This window comes from Betta splendens, chromosome 17 (genome assembly GCF_900634795.4).
Source record: "Betta splendens chromosome 17, fBetSpl5.4, whole genome shotgun sequence".
Classification (NCBI taxonomy): Eukaryota; Metazoa; Chordata; class Actinopteri; order Anabantiformes; family Osphronemidae; genus Betta; species Betta splendens.
This window is the reverse complement of record NC_040897.2, coordinates 2,327,195-2,350,810: the sequence shown is the minus strand read 5'-3', so window position 1 is coordinate 2,350,810 and position 23,616 is coordinate 2,327,195. Positions and strand designations below refer to the sequence as shown.

Below are 23,616 nucleotides of genomic sequence, written 5' to 3'. Positions count from 1 at the left end.
AAGGAGCCGGGGGAACCAGTGGGCTGGAGCAGACGGGCTTGATATGGCTAACTTGGAATGTGGGATGAATTTCCATGGACCTAGGCAAAGCGAGCCTGACAGATACGGGATTAATGATCTTGGTGTCGGTGAATGGCCCAATGAATCTTTGTGACACTTTGTGACTTCAGCCGTAAATGGAGGTCCCTGGTGGTCAACAGTATCCGATCACCAAAGCATACTCGGGAGATTGCTTACGGTCCACCACCTCTTTAAACCTGGCCTGAGCCTGCAGCATTACTTGCTGAGCCCGATGCCACGTTGAATAAAGCCATGAACTGATGGAACCTCCTTCTTCAGAGACGAAAACAGTTGTGCTTGGAACCCATAAGCACACTGGAAGGGGTGTTAGCCTGGTAGTCAAACACAGGAGCGTGTTGTGCGCATAGAGCAGCGCATAGAGGACACACTGCAATCTACTACTGGACATCTCTCTTGAACCCAGGCCACCAGGACCAGCTCCCCACCACGAATGCCGTCCGGCCGCTACCTGGAAGACCGCTGAAAGGGGAGGCGTGCGCCCAGTGGATCACCTCTCCTCGCAGGTCTGGGGGAATGAACAACCAATTAGGAGGACAAGCTGGAAGTCTCGGCTGGTTCCTGGTGGCGTCCTTTACCCATGTGGCCCATGTTACCGTGCCCACCAAGCAGCCTGAAGGAAGGATGGAGGCCGGTTCCGTCATGTCCACCTCTGTCTCGTGCAGCCGGGACAGAGCGTCTGGCTTTGTGTTCCTAAAATCGAGGCTGTAGGAGAGATGAAAATTGAAATGTGAAAAACAAAATACAAACTAAGGATGCAGCATAAGCGGGATTATAAATAACTACACAAACCTCACACTTTTATTAACACCATGAGTGTAAAATAAATAGAAAATATAGTCAAGACATTGAAAAGCTTAGAAATAATGACTTGTATTTAGAATGATAATTTATTTTCCTTCAAACTCTGCTCTCGTCAAAGAATCCTCCATTTGCAGCAACTACAGCATTGCAGACCTTTGGCATTCTAGCTGTTCATTGGTTGAAATAATCTGGTAATCTCTGGTCTTCTGACGCAAAGAGCAAACACATTGTTACAACACTGGAGTTGGAAATAGGCGCCTGTACACCTATGTTAATATTCCACCAAAAAAACATTTTGCAGTTGCAATTTGCAGCAAGAATACTCATTTACCACTTTAGCAATGAATACAGTGCATTTCTACATATTTTCAAATGCTGTTCTGTCAAAAATAGGGACATTCCAAAGTGACCCCAAACCTTTTAAAGGTAGTGTAATAAATACAAACTTTATATTGACTCTGACCTAAACTTCTTACAGTACATCTTAACACTGCCTCTAAAACAGCTCTTTGAAGTTAAGAGGAGAAAGTTCAATATGTTTCAAAGAATTGTGACCTTTGACCTCAGACTCTTAATAGGTTACAAATATTCCTACTTTTCCTCCTAAAAACAAACATGATGAAACATATCTATATCAAACACAAATTATATATATATATATATATATATATATATATATATATATATATATATATATATATATATATATATATATATATATATATATATATATATATATATTATATATTATATAATATAATATAATATAAATATATAATTATAATATTAATAGTCCAGATAAAAAAAAAACTGCAAATGTCTCAGCTCAGTGTTTCTCCAACATTCAGCTGTTGTGAGTCTTTCAGTCATATCACCTGGTCTGATTCACCACATGGAGATGATCTGATGGATGGTTTTCATCTCACCTGGATTCTGGATAAACATCTGAAAAATCCTTGACAACTTGTCAAACTGCATCTACTCAGGAGGATCTATAAACTGACCCAAAAATTTAGAACAACTAATAAATGCACCTGTGGTGAAATAACACTTCTCTTAGCAGCTGCTCTGATCAAAACCTTCATGTTTCCTAGTTCTGCTCAAGTGTGGGAATGTTTTGACTGTTGTTAGTATCTATTCACGTTTCATCAAAGCTTTAGTTGGACAAATCACTTGGAGCTAAATGTGTTGTGATGGAAATTTTATATTATCCCTTAATGTTGATCATTTTTTTATTATTAATGCCTTAATAATCATCTGATTGTTTCTGATTCATGTTCATATTCTAGTGTTGATCATATACATCCTTAAACATTCTATGCATTGTTCAAGTATATTGCTGCAAGCCTCTGAGCAAGAGGGGGCCTCAGTTATCTTTTGAGCAGGAAGCCTAGTTCTGATTTGATCACCCTGTGAGACAGTGTCTGACTGTCTGACTCTGTGACGTAGTGTTTGAAGGAAAAGAATGCTCCTTTAGTAAGGCCTCCTCTTTTCTCACCTTTGCTCATGCAGAAGTGGCAAATTGTCCTGAAGTTTGAAGCTCATGTGTGGAGGTTTTGTGTTATCTGTAGGCTTTAAAACCAGGGACAGGAGGAGAGATTTCAGAAAACCTTGGTGTGAGCATCAACTTGTTTTCTCCAGCCTTTCTTTTCTTGACCTGTTCTTTTCCTTTCTTTTTTATTTTTTCTATATGCATAGGCAGAAATAAATTCACAAAGACAACTTTTTAAATTCTTCTTTTCATTGAGTCGTCAGAAGACTCTACTGCTGGCCACCCTGGGGCTCCTTGTTCAGGGTGAGACTCTCTCCTCAGGATGGAGCTGTCACGATCTGGGTTTTGCTTCTCGTTGTGTTTCTTGTTTCTGCATTTATTGTTGTAAGGACTTAGTTTTGTCAGTCATGTCATCATGTTTTGGTTCCAGTTTCCATTTCCTGTTTTATTTTGGTAGCACTCCCGGTTTCTGTTTCTGTTCTAGCTTCACTTCCCGTTTACTGTATGTCACAGCTGTCCCCGTTTCCACCGGTCATTAGCCACACCTGCACTTCATTAGTAATCAGTTCACCTGTGTTTTTAAACCACCACCAGTCACCATAGTCTTTGCCAGATTGTTGATTCCATGACCTCACGTTCCAGCAGTTATTGTTCAGCTTATCGTGTTGCCGACCCAGCTCCGTATCTCTGACCATCGCTTCTCATCTGATCCTGACCGGAATTGTGTATCCCTGACTCTGTTGCAGAACTCTGCCTGTTTCTGGACCGATCTAAGCCCGCCGATTCTAACTCTGAGAGCTGAGCCTTCTTGATATTGACCTGTGTATGACCTGGCTGCAACCAGCTGCTAAAACCAAGCAAATCTGTTAAGTAAACAATCTGAGCAAAAAGAAAAAAAAAAAAAAAAAAAAAAGAAGCAGGGATGTACCTTAGGCTAACACATTCATAACTAAACAATTTTTGTACTGTGGTTTACCTTGGAGATTAATACTAATACCAATAATAGTGCTAAGGTATGTGCACATACTAATACAAACATATACATACAATATACATACAAATGTGCATTATTATACATATCCCATACTACTTAATAAAAGTCATGACATACAACACCACAAATTCCATATTCACACATTATTCATATTGGTAGTGATAAGTATCAATAATACTTACAGTTGGATTTGGAAAGTGTCCCACTACAAGGTTAGTAAGGCTGTAGCTTAACATTATTCACCCAAAGGGTGAGGCAGACGTTGGTGCATGAACAATGCCACTTGTGGAAGCCAGGGTGATGTGAGGGGCTCGGCCACTACGCCCATCCAGCAAGCAGAGGAAGGAATCCCAGCAGCCAGGGAGCCCACACACCTTCAGTTCCAGGAGGGCAGGTGTTGCGACCCAAGCCGACCACACAGAGCCCCCCAGGCAGAGCTGCAGCAGCCACAGAGACAGCACCCGAGGCCAGAGTGGGCCACCGGGGGCAAACGCTGTCCGCCCCATGAAAACCAGGGGCAAACACTCCCCCCGGCGGGAGGGTCGGCCTGAAAGAGTAGAGCCCGAGGACCCACGGTCCGTAGGGACCCCGCGCCCAGAGTGGGGCCCGCCCCCAGTCCACCACCCCCACACGGGCGGAGCGGGGCCTACCCCATCGGCCCGACCTCATCCCCTGGCGCTACAGCGGCCTGCAGCACAAGGCCAGCAATTGGTGGGGTCAGCAGAAAAGAGACCACCCAGGCAGACGATCAACGTACCCCGGGCGGAAAACCGGACCCCCCACACTCTAACCGCACCACACGCATACAAACTCACTCTCGTGAAAACATGTTTCAGATGTGGCCTTTGATATGCCAAGTTGGAAAGTGTATTGCCTTTTTGTTTTGTACGATGTCTGGATTGTTCCAGAGAGGTGTGTTTTGGCAAAGAGTAAGCAAAGACCCATTAATTTTAAGAAAATCCCACCAGCTTGCAGAGATGCTTTTATGCTAATGTTCTGGTAACAACTATGATGTTTGATTTTGGTGCTGATAAATGGTAGATCTGCAACTTTAATATTTCCACAAAATGTTTGTTCAATGTCTATCCAGGAGGAGTCTGCTGGCATGGGTTTCATCCATTTGTGGACATGGTTCAGTCTGTTGGCAAGAAAATAGTGGTGAAAGTCAGGTAGTTCTAGGCCGCCGCAGCGTTTGGATTTTTGAAGAGTTTTAAAACTAATTCGTGGTGGCTTGGTTTTCCACAAAAACTGTGAGATGTACAGTAGGAGTCTAATGTCTTAAACCACACTTGGGTTGGCTGAGTTGGAATCATTGAGATTATGTAATTAATTTTTGGCAGGATCATCATATTTATGGTGGCAATTCTTCCCATAAGTGAAATGGGTAAGGACTGCCATGTTTTGAGGTTGGCTTCTATTTGTTTTAATAATGGATTGTAGTTTAGATCAATAAGCTCTGATAGCCTAGACAACAATTCAATGCCCAAGTATTTAATGTTCCCTGAATGGAGTGTGGTAGAAGAGATGTTAGTCACCTTAAGGTTAAGGGATTTGGTCCAGTTAATAGAGTATTCTGAAAGTCCTGAGAATTCATCTATGAGGCTGATAGTTGTAGGAAGAGACGTCTGTGGCTCCAGGAGAAACAGTAACACATCGTCAGCATATAAACTTATTTTATGATTTACTGATTTGGTCGATATTCCAGTAATTCCTTCATGCTGTCTTATTGCTGCGGCTAGAGGTTCAATAAATATTGCATCTTTTTTTGCATCTAAGGAGACGATGGTTGACTCTAGTTTATGGGTGGTGACATAATCAATTAAGTTGATTAATCTGTTCATATTGTTTGTGGACTGTCTACCTTTAATGAAGCCTGTTTGATCAGAGTGAATTATATATGGAGTGATTTTTTCTAATCTTCTAGCAAGTGCTTTACACACTATTTTTAGATCTACATTTATTAGTGAAATTGGTCTATAACTCTATGGGAGTGTAGGGTCTTTTCCTGGTTTTTGGAGCAGGCTTATGAAGCCAGAATTCATATTTGTGGGTAATGAATGCTGTTGTTTAATTTCAGCTACCATTTTGTAAAATCTGGGTGCCAGCATGGACCAGAACTCTTTATAAAATTCAGTTGGGAATCCATCTGGTCCTGGAGCTTTTTTATTGGGCATCTCCTGCAGAGCTTCATGTAGTTCTGCCAAAGATAACAATGAGTCTAGAGTTGTAGATTGTTCTTCATTTAGCTTTGGCAGTTCTAGTTTATTCAGAAACGCCTCTATGGCTGAGGTGGATGGATCTATTTGGGACGTATATAACTCTTGGTAAAAGTTTTTAAAGGTATCATATATTTCATGGGGATCACGAGTAATGTTGCCTTCCTTATTAGTTATTGAATGGATGATTTGTTTCTCTTTATTATTTTTTAATTGGTTAGCTAGAAATTTACCACATTTATTAGCATGGTCAAAGTTCTCCCAGCGTAATTGATCTATCTGAAACTGTGTTTTGCAATCAATTATATTATTTAATTTCAGCTTTAGATTCCTTAGGTCTTCTAGGATTCTATCATTGGTTGGAGAGGCAGCATATTTAATCTCTAGAGATTTTATTTTTTGCTCTAATTCTAATTCAAGTAGCATGTCCTTTTTTTCCTTGTGCGATGAATATGAAATAATTCTACCGCGCATAACTGCCTTCCCAGTCTCCCAAAGAACAAAGGGTGAGGTTCCCGGTGTATCGTTGATTTCTATAAAGGTTGTCCATTCTCTCCTGACATAATTGATGAAGTCTTGATCATTGAGTAATGATGTATTAAACCTTCAATTCCTGGTTGATGGTGTGACTGTCTTAATCAACGAAATGGACATTGGTGCATGATCACTGATTGTGATAGAGTGAATATTGGTGTCAGAGACATCTTGTAAGACTGAGTTATTTACTAAAATATAATCTATACGGGAGTGAGAGTGGTGAACTGGCGAGAAAAAGGTATATTCCCTGGATGTAGGATGAAGAGAACGCCATGTGTCACAGAGTCCGAAGTCATCCATGTACTGTTTTAAGGTCTGTACTGATTGCCAGTTCCTGTTGCTCACAGCTTTGCTTAGCCTGTCCAACTCTGGGTTGAATATAACTTACTGCTATTCTTTCTGTCTTTCTGTCAGTGGAAGTTTCTATGCTGACAAATTTTTTAAATGCATTTCATTTTGAACAGCTTTTCATTTACTAAACTTCAATAAGTACAACTACAAACAATGATCATGTTAAATGTTTTGACCCTTGACCTCACCCTGGGTCACAGTTATTTCTTCCTTTTTCATAATATAACAAATAAACTGATTAACATTAACGAAAAACAACATGGTTAAAATAGTAAAGAAAGTAAAATGCAAAAATAAAACAAGAAACTACTACAGTGTTCATCAAAATAATAAAAATACAATATCTAATGAAAGCATGTTTAAAAAATAGAACTACAGTAAAGACAAAATGGAATTCATGGTAACATATAATGCACATGAAATGCCAATTTTCAAGCATTTGATCAAATCTAATCAAAAGACACTCATACAACCAGTAAAGTTCCCTGTTGACGTTAAACTAACCAGACTCCCCACGATGCCCAGTTTCCTCTACGGCTACATCAGTAGATGTTGTAGCAGTGAGGAGGAGCCACGCTGACGTGGAGCCCACAGCTCCAGCTGACTGACTGTGTGTGTTTGCATATGTGTCCTGTTAAGAGACCAGTGTTGATCAGTGTGTGTCCAGGTCTTTCAGCGGCAGCACCATGATGATGTCTCTTTTTTTTTTTTTTTTTTTTTTTGTTCTGTCCAGCAGTTAAGCAAGCAGCATATATTACGCTGAATGCCATATTGTGATGGACAGCTTTGCTTTAACAAGAAGAGTATATATAGAATATATATACTCTTCCTGATTTATGGTTTATTTAATGGTTTATTTAGCTAATCCAAAATGTGTGTGATGTTGCTGTGTTGGTGGACAGGTTAGGTTTCTGCTTTAGGGTGTGTATGCGGGAGGGTGGGGGGAGGGGGGGTAAGGGGTGCAACCAGCTGCTGAAACCAAGCAAATCTGTTAAGTAAACAATCGGAGCAAAAAAATAAATAAAAAAAAAATAAATAAGAAGCATGGATGTACCTTAGGCTAACACATTCATAACTAAACAATTTTTGTACTGTGGTTTACCTTGGAGATTAATACTAATACCAATAATAGTGCTAAGGTATGTGCACATACTCATACAAACATATACATACAATATACATACGTATGTGCATTATTATACATATCCCATACTACTTAATAAAAGTCATGACATACAACACCACAAATTCCATATTCACACATTATTCATATTGGTAGTGATAAGTATCAATAATACTTACAGTTGGATTTGGAAAGTGTCCCACTACAAGGTTAGTAAGGCTGTAGCTTAACATTATTCACCCAAAGGGTGAGGCAGACGTTGGTGCATGAACAATGCCACTTGTGGAAGCCAGGGTGATGTGAGGGGCTCCGCCACTACGCCCATCCAGCAAGCAGAGGAAGGAATCCCAGCAGCCAGGGAGCCCACACACCTTCAGTTCCAGGAGGGCAGGTGTTGCGACCCAAGCCGCCCACACAGAGCCCCCCAGGCAGAGCTGCAGCAGCCACAGAGACAGCACCCGAGGCCAGAGTGGGCCACCGGGGGCAAACGCTGTCCGCCCCATGAGAACCAGGGGCAAACACTCCCCCCGGCGGGAGGGTCGGCCTGAAAGAGTAGAGCCCGAGGACCCACGGTCCGTAGGGAGCCCGCCAGAAGATGCCCCCGCGCCCAGAGTGGGGCCCGCCCCCAGTCCACCACCCCCACACGGGCGGAGCGGGGCCTACCCCATCGGCCCGACCTCATCCCCTGGCGCTACAGCGGCCTGCAGCACAAGGCCAGCAATTGGTGGGGTCAGCAGAAAAGAGACCACCCAGGCAGACGATCATCGTACCCCGGGCGAAAAACCGGACCCCCCACACTTCAACCGCACCACACGCATACCAACTCACACAAACACAGACGCATACACCCACCCACATGTGCAACACACATCATCACATCAACACACACACACACCATAGACTCTCTCACAACAAACTAGTCAATCATACGTGAACCAATGCACTCTCAGATACATTCTCCCACCCACACCATTCGCTTGATCACATTCGTGGGGAGGGTAGGTCTCTGGCCTGCCGTCCATGTGGCCCCAGGCAGGGACCGCAGCTCCTCCCGAGCCCCGACCAACCCCCCCAACCCGGGGGAGGCAGAGGGCACTAGAAAAAGGTACCCCAGAACCCTGCAACCCAGCTTGGACGTGAGTGTGTGGAACTAAAGTGCACTGAAGGTGGGTGACACCTCCAGGAGCACAACCGCTGGCTGACGGTGTGTCCCCCGGACAGTGCCCCCCCTCGCCCTAAATGTCTTTTTGCACTTAAAACTGGGTGGTGATCTCTCCATCAGGGCCAGTGGCCGAGGCCACAACTGGCCTCAGCCCCAGGCCCCAGTGAAAGAGCCCACCCCCGGCCCTAAATGTATGTGTATGTAGCTAAGTATGAGGAACTTTGGGAGATACCCAATTCTCCGGGGGGTCCAGCAGACAGAGCCATCAATGGGAAGTCTACTGGCCCCCCCGGAAGGAGCCCCCAGATTCCTGGACAAGTGTGTATGACTAATGCAATTAAAACTGCAGAGCATCCCACTTGGAAGGGACGGAACCACTTCCCAGTAGCCCCGGTCCCTCCATCAGCAGGACGCCCCTTGCAGACCTAAGTGGATGAATGTGGAGAAATGTAGTTGGGAAGCAGAGCACCAGGGTCCGCAGAGCCAGGTTCCCGACTGGCTCTGCTACCTATCCCACCACCCCCCACAACCCCCAGCCAGGAAGGGACAGCCGAGACCCAGGGACCGCAGTACTACTGCCCAGGCGCCACACGCAGCACAGCCAGAGCCATCCTCACCCTTCTTTCACACTTACCCATTCTCTCGCTCAAGTATGCCCATGCTCGCCCCGTGTAGTGTGACACTCAAACCCACACACATACTCTGCGGTTGTGCATTGAGGGCCAACCTCCGCCCAGGGCCCAATGAAGGTTCTAGCCTGAGTAGTCCGCCAACCCCCCCTGCAACAGGCCCGAGCAGTTACCAGAGGGCGTCGGACCGCTAGGGCAGGCAGCGCCCCACCCGAGCAGGGGCAGCGCTCCAGGGGAGAGACACCCCTCCGGGCACAGGCAGGCACCCCCGGAGGGAGTCCCCCGGACGCAGGTTACCCAGGTCTCCACCCCCAGGTCCGCCCCCGCACACCGGCAGGGAGGCCCGCCTCCGGCTCCCCGGAGACAGGCACACGCCAACCCTCAAAATGGTCCCACCCCGGCACAGGGCCGCCAGTCCCAGCAGCCACCACACCCCCGCCGTAGGGGACCCATGCAGCCAGCCCAGAGTCCACCAACCCGTTGTCCCGGTTCCTTAGGCAGGCAGGCACCACCAACCACTAGTCACCCCCCCACCACTGTGCCAGACATGACGCAGCACCCGAGCCCCACGCATCCTTACCTGGAAATGGAATCAATCAGAGTATAGTTTTGGTCATTGATTTGATGAAGCAGACAATGTGTCTAAGGTGGTATAATCTAACAAGCTGTTCAGGTATTGAGTAATGCTTAATTTTTTTTTAGTTTTCCAGTTCATGAGGATGATTTTCTTTGCGACACAGAGGGCAGAAAGAAGTGTGTGTGATGAGTTTGTCTCTAGATCAAGCCCACTTAGATCTCCTAGAAGACAAAGTGCAGGGGCTGCTGGGATTGGGCAGCTTAACTGGGTTGACAGGTGTTCACATACTCTTTGCCAAAATTGCTGCACAGGTGAGCATGACCAGAATGCATGTAGGAATCTATCTGCTGTGTTATCTGTACAGTGAGGGCAAATATTTGAGTTTGTGAGACCCATTTGGAACATCCTTTGTCCTGTATAGTGAGTTCTATGAAGAATTTTGTATTGTATTAGTTGTAAATTTGTATTTTTTGTCATTCTGAATAAATTAGAACATATGTTATTCCAGAACGTGTAATTAGTGGTGATATTGAGATCAGCTTCCCATTTAGAGATCGAAAGGCTCACTGTCTGGTCTACATTGGAAATTAAGATATAGATTTTGGATACTGTCCTTTTCCCTGATATATCAATAAATCGCTCTATTACTGGTGGTGGTTGCATGTGGATGGCAGTATTCTTACTTTTTGCATTAAGTATTGACTTTAGTTGTTGGTATTCTAAGAAATTGGCACTAGTGATTTCATAGTGAGACACTAGTTCTTCAAAAGAGGTAAACTTGTCTCTTGTGAAAACATGTTTCAGATGTGTTATCCCTTTGATATGCCAAGTTGGAAAGTGTATTGCCTTTTTGTTTTGTATGATGTCTGGATTGTTCCAGAGAGGTGTGTTTTGGCAAAGAGTAAGCGAAGACCCATTAATTTTAAGAAACTCCCACCAGGCTTGCAGAGATGCTTTTATGCTAATGTTCTGGTAACAACTATGATGTTTGATTTTGGTGCTGATAAAGGGCAGATCTGCAACTTTAATATTTCCACAAAATGTTTGTTCAATGTCTATCCAGGAGGAGTCTGCTGGCATGGGTTTTATCCATTTGTGGATATGCTTCAGTCTATTGGCAAGAAAATAGTGGTGGAAGTTAGGTAGTTCTAGGCCGCCGCAGCGTCTGGATTTTTGAAGAGTTTTTAAACTAATTCGAGGTGGCTTGGTTTTCCACAAAAACTGTGAGATGTAGGAGTCTAATGTCTTAAACCACGCCTGGGCTGGCTGAGTTGGAATCATTGAAAATATGTAATTAATTTTTGGCAGGATCATCATTTTTATGGTGGCAATTCTTCCCATAAGTGAAATGGGTAAGGACTGCCATCTTTTGAGGTTGGCTTCTATTTGTTTTAATAATGGATTGTAGTTTAGATCAATAAGCTCTGATAGCCTAGACGATAATTCAATGCCCAAGTATTTAATGTTTCCTGAATGGAGTGTGGTAGAGGAGATGTTAGTCACCTTAAGGTTAAGTGGTAGCACTATAGATTTGGTCCAGTTAATAGAGTACTCTGAAAGTCCTGAGAATTCATCTATGAGGCTGATAGTTGTAGGAAGAGACGTCTGTGGCTCAAGGAGAAACAGTAACACATCGTCAGCATATAAACTTATTTTATGATTTACTGATTTGGTCGATATTCCAGTAATTCCTTCATGCTGTCTTATTGCTGCGGCTAGAGGTTCAATAAATATTGCAAATAGTGATGGGGACAGTGGGCAGCCCTGTCTTGTCCCTCTATGCAGATTAAACCTTGGTGAGATCTGGTTGTTTGTTCTGACTGCAGCGTTTGCTGAGTTGTATAATATTTGGATCCAGTCTATGAATGTTTCCCCAATGCCGAATTTGTGCAGAGTGGCTAAAAGAAACTTCCAGTTTACTCTATCGAAAGCTTTTTCTGCATCTAAGGAGACGATGGCTGTCTCTAGTTTATGGATGGTGACATAATCAATTAAATTAATTAGTCTGTTCATATTGTTTGTTGACTGTCTACCTTTAATGAAGCCTGTTTGATCAGAGTGAATTATATATGGAGTGATTTTTTTTAATCTTCTAGCAAGTGCTTTACACACTATTTTTAGATCTACATTTATTAGTGAAATTGGTCTATAACTCGATGGGAGTGTAGGGTCTTTCCCTGGTTTTTGGAGCAGGCTTATGAAGGCAGAATTCATATTTGTGGGTAATGAATGTTGTTGTTTAATTTCAGCTAACATTTTGTAAAAGCTGGGTGCCAGCATGGACCAGAACTCTTTATAAAATTCAGTTGGGAATCCATCTGGTCCTGGAGCTTTTTATTGGGCATCTCCTGCAGAGCTTCATGTAGTTCTGCCAAAGATAACAATGAGTCTAGAGTTGTAGATTGTTCTTCATTTAGCTTTGGCAGTTCTAGTTTATTCAGAAACGCCTCTATGGCTGAGGTGGGTGGATCTATTTGGGACGTATATAACTCTTGGTAAAAGTTTTTAAAGGTATCATTTATTTCATGGGGATCACGAGTAATGTTGCCTTCCTTATTAGTTATTGAATGGATGATTTGTTTCTCTTTATTATTTTTTAATTGGTTAGCTAGAAATTTACCACATTTATTAGCATGGTCAAAGTTCTCCCAGCGTAATTGGTCTATCTGAAACTGAGTTTTGCAATCAATTATATTATTTAATTTCAGCTTTAGATTCTTTAGGTCTTCTAGGACATCATTGGTTGGAGAGGCTGCATATTTAATCTCTAGAGATTTTATTTTTTCCTCTAATTCTAATTCAAGTAACATGTCCTTTTTTTTCTTGTGTGATGAATATGAAATAATTCTACCGCGCATAACTGCCTTCCCAGTCTCCCAAAGAACACAGGGTGAGATTTCCGGTGTATCGTTGATTTCTATAAAGGTTTTCCATTCTCTCCTGACATAACTGATGAAGTCTTGATCATTGAGTAATGATGTATTAAACCTCCAATTCCTGGTTGATGGTGTGACTGTCTTAATCAACGAAATGGACATTGGTGCATGATCACTGATTGTGATAGAGTGAATATTGGTGTCAGAGACATCTTGTAAGACTGAGTTATTTACTAAAATATAATCTATACGGGAGTGAGAGTGGTGAACTGGTGAGAAAAAGGTATATTCCCTGGATGTAGGATGAAGAGAACGCCATGTGTCACAGAGACCAAAGTCATCCATGTACTGTTTTAAGGTCTGTACTGATTGCCAGTTCCTGTTGCTCACAGCTTTGCTTAGCCTGTCCAACTCTGGGTTAAATACTAAATTAAAGTCCCCTCCTACTATAAGTTTGGAACCAGAGTGAGCAGACAGTGATGTGAAGAAGCTGTGAAAGAAAGAGGGGTCGTCAGCATTAGGGCCATACACATTAGCTATGCAATATTCAATGTTTCCTATCGAGATATTAATGATTATATATCTCCCTTCTGGATCTACAATGGTATCGTTATGCGTAAAGTTAATCTTTTTATTTATCAGGATGGCGACCCCTCTTTGTTTAGAATTGTAACCGGCTAAGTAAGCATGTGGGAACTCTGCTGATGCCAGAATGTAATTTATAATTTTGGGAATATGAGTTTCCTGTAGTAAAACAATGTCTGCTTGTAGGGTTTTCAAATGGTTAAATATTTTAAATCGTTTCTCCTTCTTATTGATTCCACGTACATTCCAAGTGACAATCTTCAGTGGTGTCATATCTTACCTGACTGCTGTGGATCACTAGTCTTGTGTGTATGTAGTGTGACAGACTTTAGGTGTGTAGCTAACCTTAAGTACCTGTGTATTCTGAGTTGTGTGTTATCTATGTATGTGCACGTGATTCCCCTGTGCAGTAGATGTTTGTGTGTGGCTGCTGGAGGGCTACATAGCTGGCTGACTACGTGGGAGAAGAATAGAGAATAGGATGTAGACAGTGTGGAGTGAAAGTAGGTGAAGGAAAAAGAGTAAAGGGAAGGAAAATTAAAGTGAAAGGAAAGTGAGTGATTACGTATGGTGAGCGCTTTGTAAGGTGAGTGAGTGAGTGACATTAGAATGACAGTAAACATTTATATGAAACATCTGCGAGAGAACGAGTTTGAATACTGGATGTAAAGTTATAACACATAGTTGCATTGCATCTATTATTTTTTAACAAACCTTTTATATTAAACCATTGTTTTTACATACCACCTGCAAGTAGAGCCACGGAGTTGCTTCCCGGTCCCGGTAGAGCTCTCCATTGACGTACAGTTTGTCGACGCTGATGACAGCCCTGCAGCCTTCTGCCATGAACCTCTTACGGATGGGAAACAGTCGGCGGCGGCGGTCGAGGATCTCCTTGGGGAACTGGTCGTTGACGCTGTAGTCGGTTCCCTTCAGCTGTCTGCCCCGGCTCTTAACCAGTTCCTTCTGCTTAAAGTCATGAAACTTGGCAACGATGGGTCGAGGACGCTGGCCATCCGGTCGTCTTCCTCCAAGTCTATGCGAACGGTGGAACGCCATCTTGTCGACAACTTCCGCTGGAATCTTCATCTGTTGTTTAATGAAGTTTTTAATTGTGGTTTCCGTGTTTTCCTCCGCCTGTTCTGGAATCCCCGAGAACACCAGGTTGTCCCTCATGCAGATCGATGATACCTTCTTTTATTTTTTTATTTTCGGCCGCTAGCTGAGCCACATCCTCCGTCAGGGACTGCACCGTTCCTTTCAGGGCCTCGTTCTCGGTGGCGAGAGAAATCACCTGCTGCTGGCTAAATTCCAGGGAGTCGCGGAGGGCCATAAACTCTTTGTGGAGGAGTTCCACTAGCGCCAGACGTGCGTCGAAACTTGATATTTTTTTCTCGATTGACTCCAGGATGTCCGTGATGTTTTTATCCGCCGAGCTAGCTCCAGGTGACTCAGGTGAGTCAGACGGACGGGAACGCTTGTTTGGAGCCGTCTCCTTTTTCCCCATTACCAGACGCTCGAAGCACTCGTCGATGTACTCGAAACTTTCTTCGGTGTTATCCAGAATGGTAGGGTGGTTGATTATTTTCCGTAAAATAAGGTAGTTATTTATTTAAATTGGCGGATAGTTTGTCGCGCTGTTGTTTACTACCGGTGTCGCGCCGCCTTGTTGAATTTCTCGTGCTGTTCTCGCAGAGTCTCGCGTTCTCTCACAGCATCGCGTCTCGTCCTAGAAAGCAGAGAGGCTCCGTTCCCATGATGATGTCTCTGACTCTACTGCTGGCCCTGGGGCTCCTTGTTCAGGGTGAGACTCTCTCTTCAGGATGGAGCCAGGTTCACCACAGTGATGGACAAACACTGAACCAAGCAGCACTGAGCTTCTTCATCTGTTCTCCATCTTCAACAAATGATCCTCTTCTGTTTGGATGTTGATCATCTTTCTCCAAACTGGCTCTGTGTCACTGAATCTTCTCTGTTTCATCTGTTACAGGTTCATCAGGTCAAATCACTGTGACTCAGACTCCTGGAGCTTTGTCTGTTGCTGCAGAACAGACTGTTACTATTAAATGTAAAGTTAGTCCCAGTACTAGTTACTGTTTCAGCTGGTACCTTCAGAAACCAGGAGAAGCTCCTAAACTCCTCATCTACTGCTCTTCAACCCGCCAGTCTGGAGTCTCTGACAGATTCAATGGAGCAAATTCAGGAAACACTGACTTCACTCTGACCATCAGCAGAGTCCAGGCTGAAGATGCAGGAGATTATTACTGTCAGAGTGCACATAACATTAACAGTCAAGCTCTGTTGACGCAGTGATAAACCGTCGTACAAAAACCTCCCTCAGTCAAAGTGAACACAAACTGAACTCACTGCTGCAGCTGGAAGATTCTGCAGAGACTGATACAGTTCACTGAGTGTTTACTCTGCATGTACTTAGAGAAACCAGGTTCCTCAGCTCATCAGTGTTTACATGGACATAAGGAACCAGGTTACTGGTAAATCCATGTGTCCCTGCAGCAGAAGACTGATGTGATTCCTCCTCTACCTGGAGAATAATTTAGAAGCATAGTGGCAGATTTTAAGTGTGTAGAGACAGAAGAGAAAACATTCACTGGGTTGATGTGACTGAGCTGAGTGTGACATGCAGACAGACACAGAGCTGCTGCAAGTGTCAAAGAAATCTACAGGGAAAAGCCTCCAATTCACACAAACACAGCTTCAGGTTCAGCTGCATTATTCCTTAGTTTGTTTCATAAAAAGAGTTTCTTCCTGTAACGATCGATCATTATCTTTCATACATCCATCCATCCATTTTCCATACCGCTGAGTCCCATATGTGGGGTCGCGGGGATGCTGGAGCCTACATGTATCCCAGCTGGCTCTGGGGGAGAGTGGTTCACCCTGGACAGGTCACCAGTTCATCGCAGGGCAACACCCAGACAGACAACCATTCACACACACACACTCACACCTACGGGTAATGAAGAGAAGCCAATCAACCTAATGCACTTCTTTGGACTGTGGGAGGAAGCCGGAGAACCCATAGAGAACCCACGCAAACACATCTCTCATACAGCTGGATCCAATTTAAAGATGGCATCTGACGTGGGTCCGGTGAGTAGCACGGCAGCATTTTTCAATATGCATTGGAAAAATAAAAAAATCAAATCATTTGACAGGTTTTAGTTCAAAGAAATATTTTATTATGTTAGATACACAGCAGAGTCTTTATGAAAAGAGGAAAAGATCAAATTTTAATCGTTTATTTTTTCGAAAACACAAAGATTTCTGAACAAAAACTGAGAGCAAAAGCAGAACCATAACCAGAGCACAAATGAAACACAAACAGCTCAGGACTGGGAGCACTGGTCTGTGCTCAGAGTCTCTCTGACTGGAGACTGGGAGCCCTGGGAGGCCTCACAGGTCACAGAGTTCACCTTGGTCCACTGGTCTGCAGGCATCCTCATGGTGCTGCTCCAGCTGTAGAGTCCGTCCTTCTCCAGAACCCCAGGGCTCCTGCTCTGGTCAGAGCTGCTGATGCTGCCGCTGCCGTCCAGCTTCCAGGACAGAGTCCAGTCTGAGGGGAAGCCCTTGTTGGCCAGACACGTGAGCGTGACCTTCTCCTGCTGCAGCTCCTCCCTGGAGGGAGGCAGCACCGTCAGGGTGGGACGAGCATCACCTACAGTAGGAGACAGCAGTCAGCTTAGAGGACACAGAGCACTCAGCTGTCAATCAAACAGCAGAGACCTGGACACCTTCACTGTGAGAGTTGCTTTAGTCCTTTAAGGTGTTTCTGTCACATGTTTGTTCTGCTCCATCACTCACTGACTCACACATTGTTTCACTTCCCTTTAAGAAACGACTCATGAAAATCAGCTCAGAGACAAACATCACACAGTTTGACCTAAAATATGTCAAACTAAACAAGCAGAAAAATAAAAATCTCTAACTACAGGTTAGTTTTAAACAGTAATAATCAGGATATGCTAAAAATTCAGTTATTTATTTTCTACTGTTTTATCCTCAAAAGGATCACTGGTAAGAATTCTATTATATTCTAAAGTAATCAGATGATTTAAACTGAACTTCAGCATTACAACACAAACTCATTAACACTTGAAACGTCCACATTAATCATGCTTGCTGGTTCAAACTGAATTTGAATCCATTGTAACAACAGTTATAGTGAGAGGAAACAAAGTCAACGTGAGAAATTTCTCAGCAATCGACAATCAAAGATTTTTCTTTTCCACCAGTTGAAAAATAACATTTTCAACATGTCAGGGCAGTTACTGTAATGTTTAGCTCTAAATTTACTACAAGATCAAGAGAAACAAATAAAACTGAAACTCTGACCTGTGATATAAACGCAAACTTAAGGAGCTGACTACATCTTAAACAAATCCAAAATATAAATTTAAAGTTTATAGTTTAGTATTTACTCATGAACTTACTTCCAACATCCAGTCTGGTTCCTCCACCGAACGTCCACCACAGTGAAACAAACTGGTTGAGTGGTCGTACAAAAACCTCAGACTGTAGAGACTCAGTTCTGACTCTGGCACAAACAAACTTTACACAGACTCAGTCAACCTGAAAAAACGACATATTTACTACAACAAACATAGCAAATGTATGAATATATATAATATATTTATATTGCATCCATGTATTAAACAGTATTTCTCATTCTAAAAAATTGTCTAAAATTTGTGCTATAGCTAAAATAAAATTTACAAAAGTTGAGCCAATACACATTCATAAAGAATCATTTGATAAAAATATTGATCACAAACATCATTATGATCTTATTGATCACTGATAAACACCATCTTTATGATCACATTGATCCAGTCCCTGTTGGAGTCAGTGGGAGCATTTCCATAGAGCCACTTTGCATCAGCAGCTCCATGCTCCAGTGCTCTGGGAGAGTTTATAGTCCTGAGAGCTGAACACTGGAGGACTGACAGCTGTCCTTCATCACAACACAAGACACAGAAATCCTCCTCATCAGCAACATGACTCTGATCTCCGTCCTCATCTGGACTCTCCTCTGCTGCTGCTTCACAGGTAAAGTCCAGAGAATCCAACTGGTCTCCTCTATCAACATGTGTCCCTCTGAAATGAAGCCACTGAACCATGATGCTGCTTTATGTTGTTGTCTCTGTGTCCTCAGAGTCCAGAGGTCAGGTCACAGTGACTCAGCCTGGAGCAGTGAGAACCACACTGGGAGGAAGAGTCACCATCAGCTGTAGAACCAGTCAGAATGTTTATTATAGCACCTACCACTATTTAGCCTGGTACCAACAGAAAAATGGAGAATCTCCTAAACTGCTCATTTACCTTGCTATTCGTCGACAGTCAGGGATTCCAGATCGTTTTTCAGGCAGTGGATCAAACTCGATGGACTGGCGACCTGTCCAGGGTGTACCCTGCCTCTCGCCCGTAGCCAGCTGGGATAGGCTCCAGCACCCCCGTGACCCCGCACTAGGGAGTAAGCGGTTAAGAAAATGGATGGATGGATGGATGGATCAAACTCTGACTTCACTCTGACCATCAGTGGAGTCCAGGCTGAAGATGCAGCAGATTATTACTGTCAGAGTTATCATTCCATCAACAGCAAAGATGTGTTCACACAGTGAAAAACCGTCGTACAGAAACCTCCTTAGTCAAAGTAAACAGAAACTGAACTAACTGCTGCAGCTGGAAGCTACTGACACACACACACACACACACACACACACACACACACACACACACACACACACACACACACACACACACACACACACACACACACACACACACACACAGAAACACGCGCACACATCAAATATTGGAAAACTTTCAGGCTAATTAATGAATGACTAAACTTTAAACACACAGCTCATAAATTACAGTTTTGGAAGATTTTTACAGGTAGATGCAGCAACAAGCAAATCTAGAAAATAGTTTAATTTTTATCTTTTCACAAATCTTTCACAAACATCCGTACAAACATCTCTAAATATTTACATTAGCATTTTAGTCAGAAACTCTTTAATATCTCAATGACATTTGCTCAACATCAGCCTTCATGAAAACAGTAAATATAGAGTCATCCAATTCCACGTTTAGAATCGTATTCATTAAATTGAAGCAATATCTCATCTTGGTGATATTTCATCCATCTTCTACCACTTAATCCCATATGCAGGGTCACGGGGGTGCTGGAGCCTGTCCCATCTATCTACAGGTACACCCTGAACAGGTCACCACTCCATCACAGGGCAACACACACAGACAGACAACCATTCACACACACACACCTACAGGTAAGAACCTAATGCATGTTTTTCTGTGGGAGGAAGCCGGAGAACCCAGAGAGAACTAACATGAACTTGGGCAGAACATGCAAACTCCACACAGAAAGGCACACGGTCCGCCCCAGGAATCGAACCCCAGACCCTGCGACAGTGCTACTGACTGCACCACTGCGCCGCTCTGGGAAATTATGAAATAAATAAATATATATGAATAAACGAGAGACAAATATGTAAACTGACCATGAAATCATGCAATAATCACACTTTTGCTCACAGTTTTTGCCTAATACTTACACACTAAAGCGAATTCTTAAACCAAAGCCGCAACACTTAAACGTCTTGTAGCACAATCTTAAACACAGTGTAACCGTAGCTTAAACACATTTTTTACACTTTGGTCTCAATTCTGTAACACACTTATTGCAGAACAGTGCACACGTTGTCCTACTGTCATGTTTTTACCTGTTGTCGTAGTCATAGTTACCATTTCCTGTTTATTTTGTTAGTCCTTCCGGTTCTGTTCATTCTGTTTGAAGTGCAGGCTTTACTTCTGGTCACAGATTCAACAGCTGTTTGCAATAATCAATCATGACAAGGTATTTTACATCCAGTACCCACCTCACACCTCCACCAGATTGTCGCGAGTTACCTCCACTTTCCAGCGTTGTTCTGTTGTACATTCCAGTTACCGTTCCTGCCTGTTTCCTGACCTCGTCTGTACCTTAGCCGAGCTATCCTGTTGCTGACTCTGCCTGTCTTGACCAATACCTTTTGCCTGGGCCTTAACGGTACCGTGCAGCGTGAGTCTGTGCCTGTACTGTACCTGTGTTGGATTCCACTGTGAACATTAAAAGCTGTGCAACATAGCTGCTGGTCTCCGTTGCTGTGTATGTGGGTCCACTTTGTCAAGACCCCTGACATCTACAGTACACTGATAAAGTTACACTAATACTGTTAAGCTGGGTAAATAAAATAAAAAAAAACTGTTATGTTCCGATAATATAAATAATTTATTTATTATTATCCGATAAAATAAATAATTTATTTATTATCTCCTCCCTGAACCGCCGCCTTACCGTGGTGGAGGAGTTTGTGTGCCCGAATGACCCCGGGAGCTATGTTGTCGGGGGCTGAATGCCCCTGGTAGGGTCTCCCAAGGCAAACAGGTCCTGGGCGACGGGCCAGACTAAGAGCGGTTCATAACCCCCCTATGAAAGGCAAACCACCAAGGCCAGAGACGTCGCCCGGTATGGCGCAGCCGGAGCCCCACCCTGGAGCCAGGCCCGGGGTTGGCGAGCGCCTGGTGGCCGGGCCTATTCCCACGGGGCCCGGCCGGGCACAGCCCGAAAGAGCGACATGGGGCCATCCTCAAGTGGACCCACCATCCGCAGGAGGAACTGTAGGGGGCCGGTGCAGAGTGGATTGGGCAGCAGTCGAAGGCGGGAGCCTAGGCGCCCCAATCCCTGAATAACCAATCTAGCTATTGGGACATGGAATGTCACGTCACTGGGGGGAAAGGAGCCTGAGCTTGTGCAGGAGGTCGAGCGGTACCGGCTAGAAATAGTCGGGCTCACCTCCACACACAGCCTGGGCTCTGGAACCCAACTCCTTGAGAGGGGCTGGACCCTTTTCTACTCTGGAGTTGCCTGCGGTGAGAGGCGGCGGGCTGGTGTGGGCTCATAGCTCCCCAGCTTAGTCGCCATGTGTTGGAGTTTTCCCCGGTGGACGAGAGGGTCGCTTCCCTGCGCCTTCGGGTGGGGGATAGGTCACTCACCGTCATTTGTGCTTACGGGCCAAATGGCAGTGTGGAGTACCCCGCCTTCTTGGGGTCCCTGGAGGGAGTGTTGGAAAGCGCTCCAACTGGGGACCCCATCGTTCTTCTGGGAGATTTCAATGCCCACGTAGTTAGCGACAGTGATACCTGGAGAGGCGTGATTGGGAGGAACGACCTCCCTGATCTGAACCCGAATGGTGTTATGTTATTGGACTTCTGTGCTAGGCACAGTTTGGCCATAACAAGCACCATGTTCGAACATAAAGGTGTCCATCGGTGCACATGGCACCAGGACACCCTAGGCCGGAGGTCGATGATAGACTTTGTAGTCGTTTCACCTGACCTTCGGCCATATGTTTTGGACACTCGGGTGAAGAGAGGGGCTGAGCTGTCAACTGATCACCACCTGGTGGTGAGTAGGATCCGCTGGCAGAGAAGGAGGCTGGAACGACTTGGCAGGCCCAAACGTATTGTGAGGGTCTGTTGGGAACGCCTGGCTGAACCCTCTGTCAGACGAACCTTTAACTCACACCTCTGGGAGAGCTTCGACCAGATTCCGAGGGAGGTGGGAGACATAGAGTCCGAGTGGACCATGTTCTCCGTCTCCATCGTCAACGCGGCCGTTCGGAGCTGTGGACGCAGGGTCTCCGGTGCCTGTCGTGGTGGTAATCCCCGAACCCGGTGGTGGACGCCGGAGGTAAGGGACGCCATCAAGCTGAAGAAGGACTCCTACCAGGTATGGTTGACCTGTAGGACTCCTGAGGCAGCTGATGGGTACCGGCAGGCCAAGCGTGCTGCAGCCCGTGCCGTTGCGGAGGCAAAATCTCGGGCTTGGGAGGAGTTCGGGGAGGCCATGGAGGAGGACTATCGCTCGGCCTCAAAGAGATTCTGGCAAACCGTTCGGCGCCTCAGGAGGGGGAAGCAGTTCTTTACCAACTCTGTTTTCAGTGGAGGTGGGGAGCTGTTGACCTCAACTGGGGATGGTATCGGACGGTGGAAGGAGTACTTTGAGGATCTCCTCAACCCCTCCGACATGCTTTCTGCTGAGGAAGCAGAGGCAGGGGACTCAGAGGCGGACTCGCCCATCACCCAGGCTGAGGTCACCGAGGTAGTTAGTTAGTTAGTTACTCAGTTAGTTACTGGAGAGGAGAATTTGGCCGATAGTCGAACCTCGGATACAGGAGGAACAATGTGGTTTTCGGCCTGGTCGTGGAACGCTGGACCAGCTTTATACCCTCAGCAGGGTGCTTGAGGGTTTGTGGGAGTTTGCCCAACCAGTCTACATGTGCTTTGTGGATCTGGAGAAGGCATTCGACCGCGTCCCTCGTGACATCCTGTGGGGGGTGCTCCGGGAGTATGGAGTCCAGGGCCCTTTGCTAAGGGCTGTTCGGTCTTTGTACAACCGGAGCAGGAGCTTGGTTTGCATTGCCAGCAATAAGTCAGACCTGTTCCCGGTGCATGTTGGACTTCGGCAGGGCTGCCCTTTTTCACCGGTTCTGTTCATTATTTTCATGGACAGAATTTTTAGGCGCAGCCAGGGGCCGGAGGGGGTCTGGTTTGGGGACCACAGGATAGCATCTCTGCTTTTTGCAGATGATGTTGTCCTGTTGGCTTCATCAGGCCAGGACCTCCAGCGTGCGCTGGTGCTGTTTGCAGCTGAGTGTGAAGCGGCTGGGATGAGAATCAGTTCCTCCAAATCTGAGGCCATGGTTCTCGACCGGAAAAAGGTGGTTTGCTCTCTCCAGGTTGGAGAAGAGTTCCTGCCTCAAGTGGAGGAGTTTAAGTATCTTGGGGTCTTGTTCACGAGTGAGGGAAGGAAGGAGCGTGAGTTTGACAGATGGATCGGTGCGGCGGCTGCAGTAATGCGGTCGGTGTATCGGTCCGTCGTGGTGAAGAGGGAGCTGAGCCGAAAGGCAAAGCTCTCAATTTACCGGTCAATCTACGTTACTACCCTCACCTATGGTCATGAGCTTTGGGTCATGACCGAAAGGGCAAGGTCACGGATACAAGCAGCTGAAATGAGCTTCCTCCGCAGGGTGGCTGGGCGCTCCCTTAGAGATAAGGTGAGGAGCTCTGTCACCAGGGAGGAGCTCGGAGTAGAGTCGCTGCTCCTCCA

The 23,616-nt window shown here is 44.9% G+C and overlaps 2 gene segments (V, D, J or C); one reads left to right on the top strand and one right to left on the bottom strand.

Annotated features, from left to right (window-relative positions):
• Positions 1–16,668: 16,668 nt before the first annotated feature.
• Positions 16,669–17,258, bottom strand: LOC114844687 (Ig kappa-b4 chain C region-like). The segment is given in 2 exon segments: positions 16,669–17,118; positions 17,255–17,258. Coding segments are annotated over 2 exon segments (351 nt in total).
• Positions 17,259–18,278: 1,020 nt separating this feature from the next.
• On the top strand, positions 18,279–19,063 carry LOC114844686 (immunoglobulin kappa variable 4-1-like). The segment is given in 3 exon segments: positions 18,279–18,491; positions 18,598–18,811; positions 18,949–19,063. Coding segments are annotated over 3 exon segments (381 nt in total).
• Positions 19,064–23,616: the final 4,553 nt, after the last annotated feature.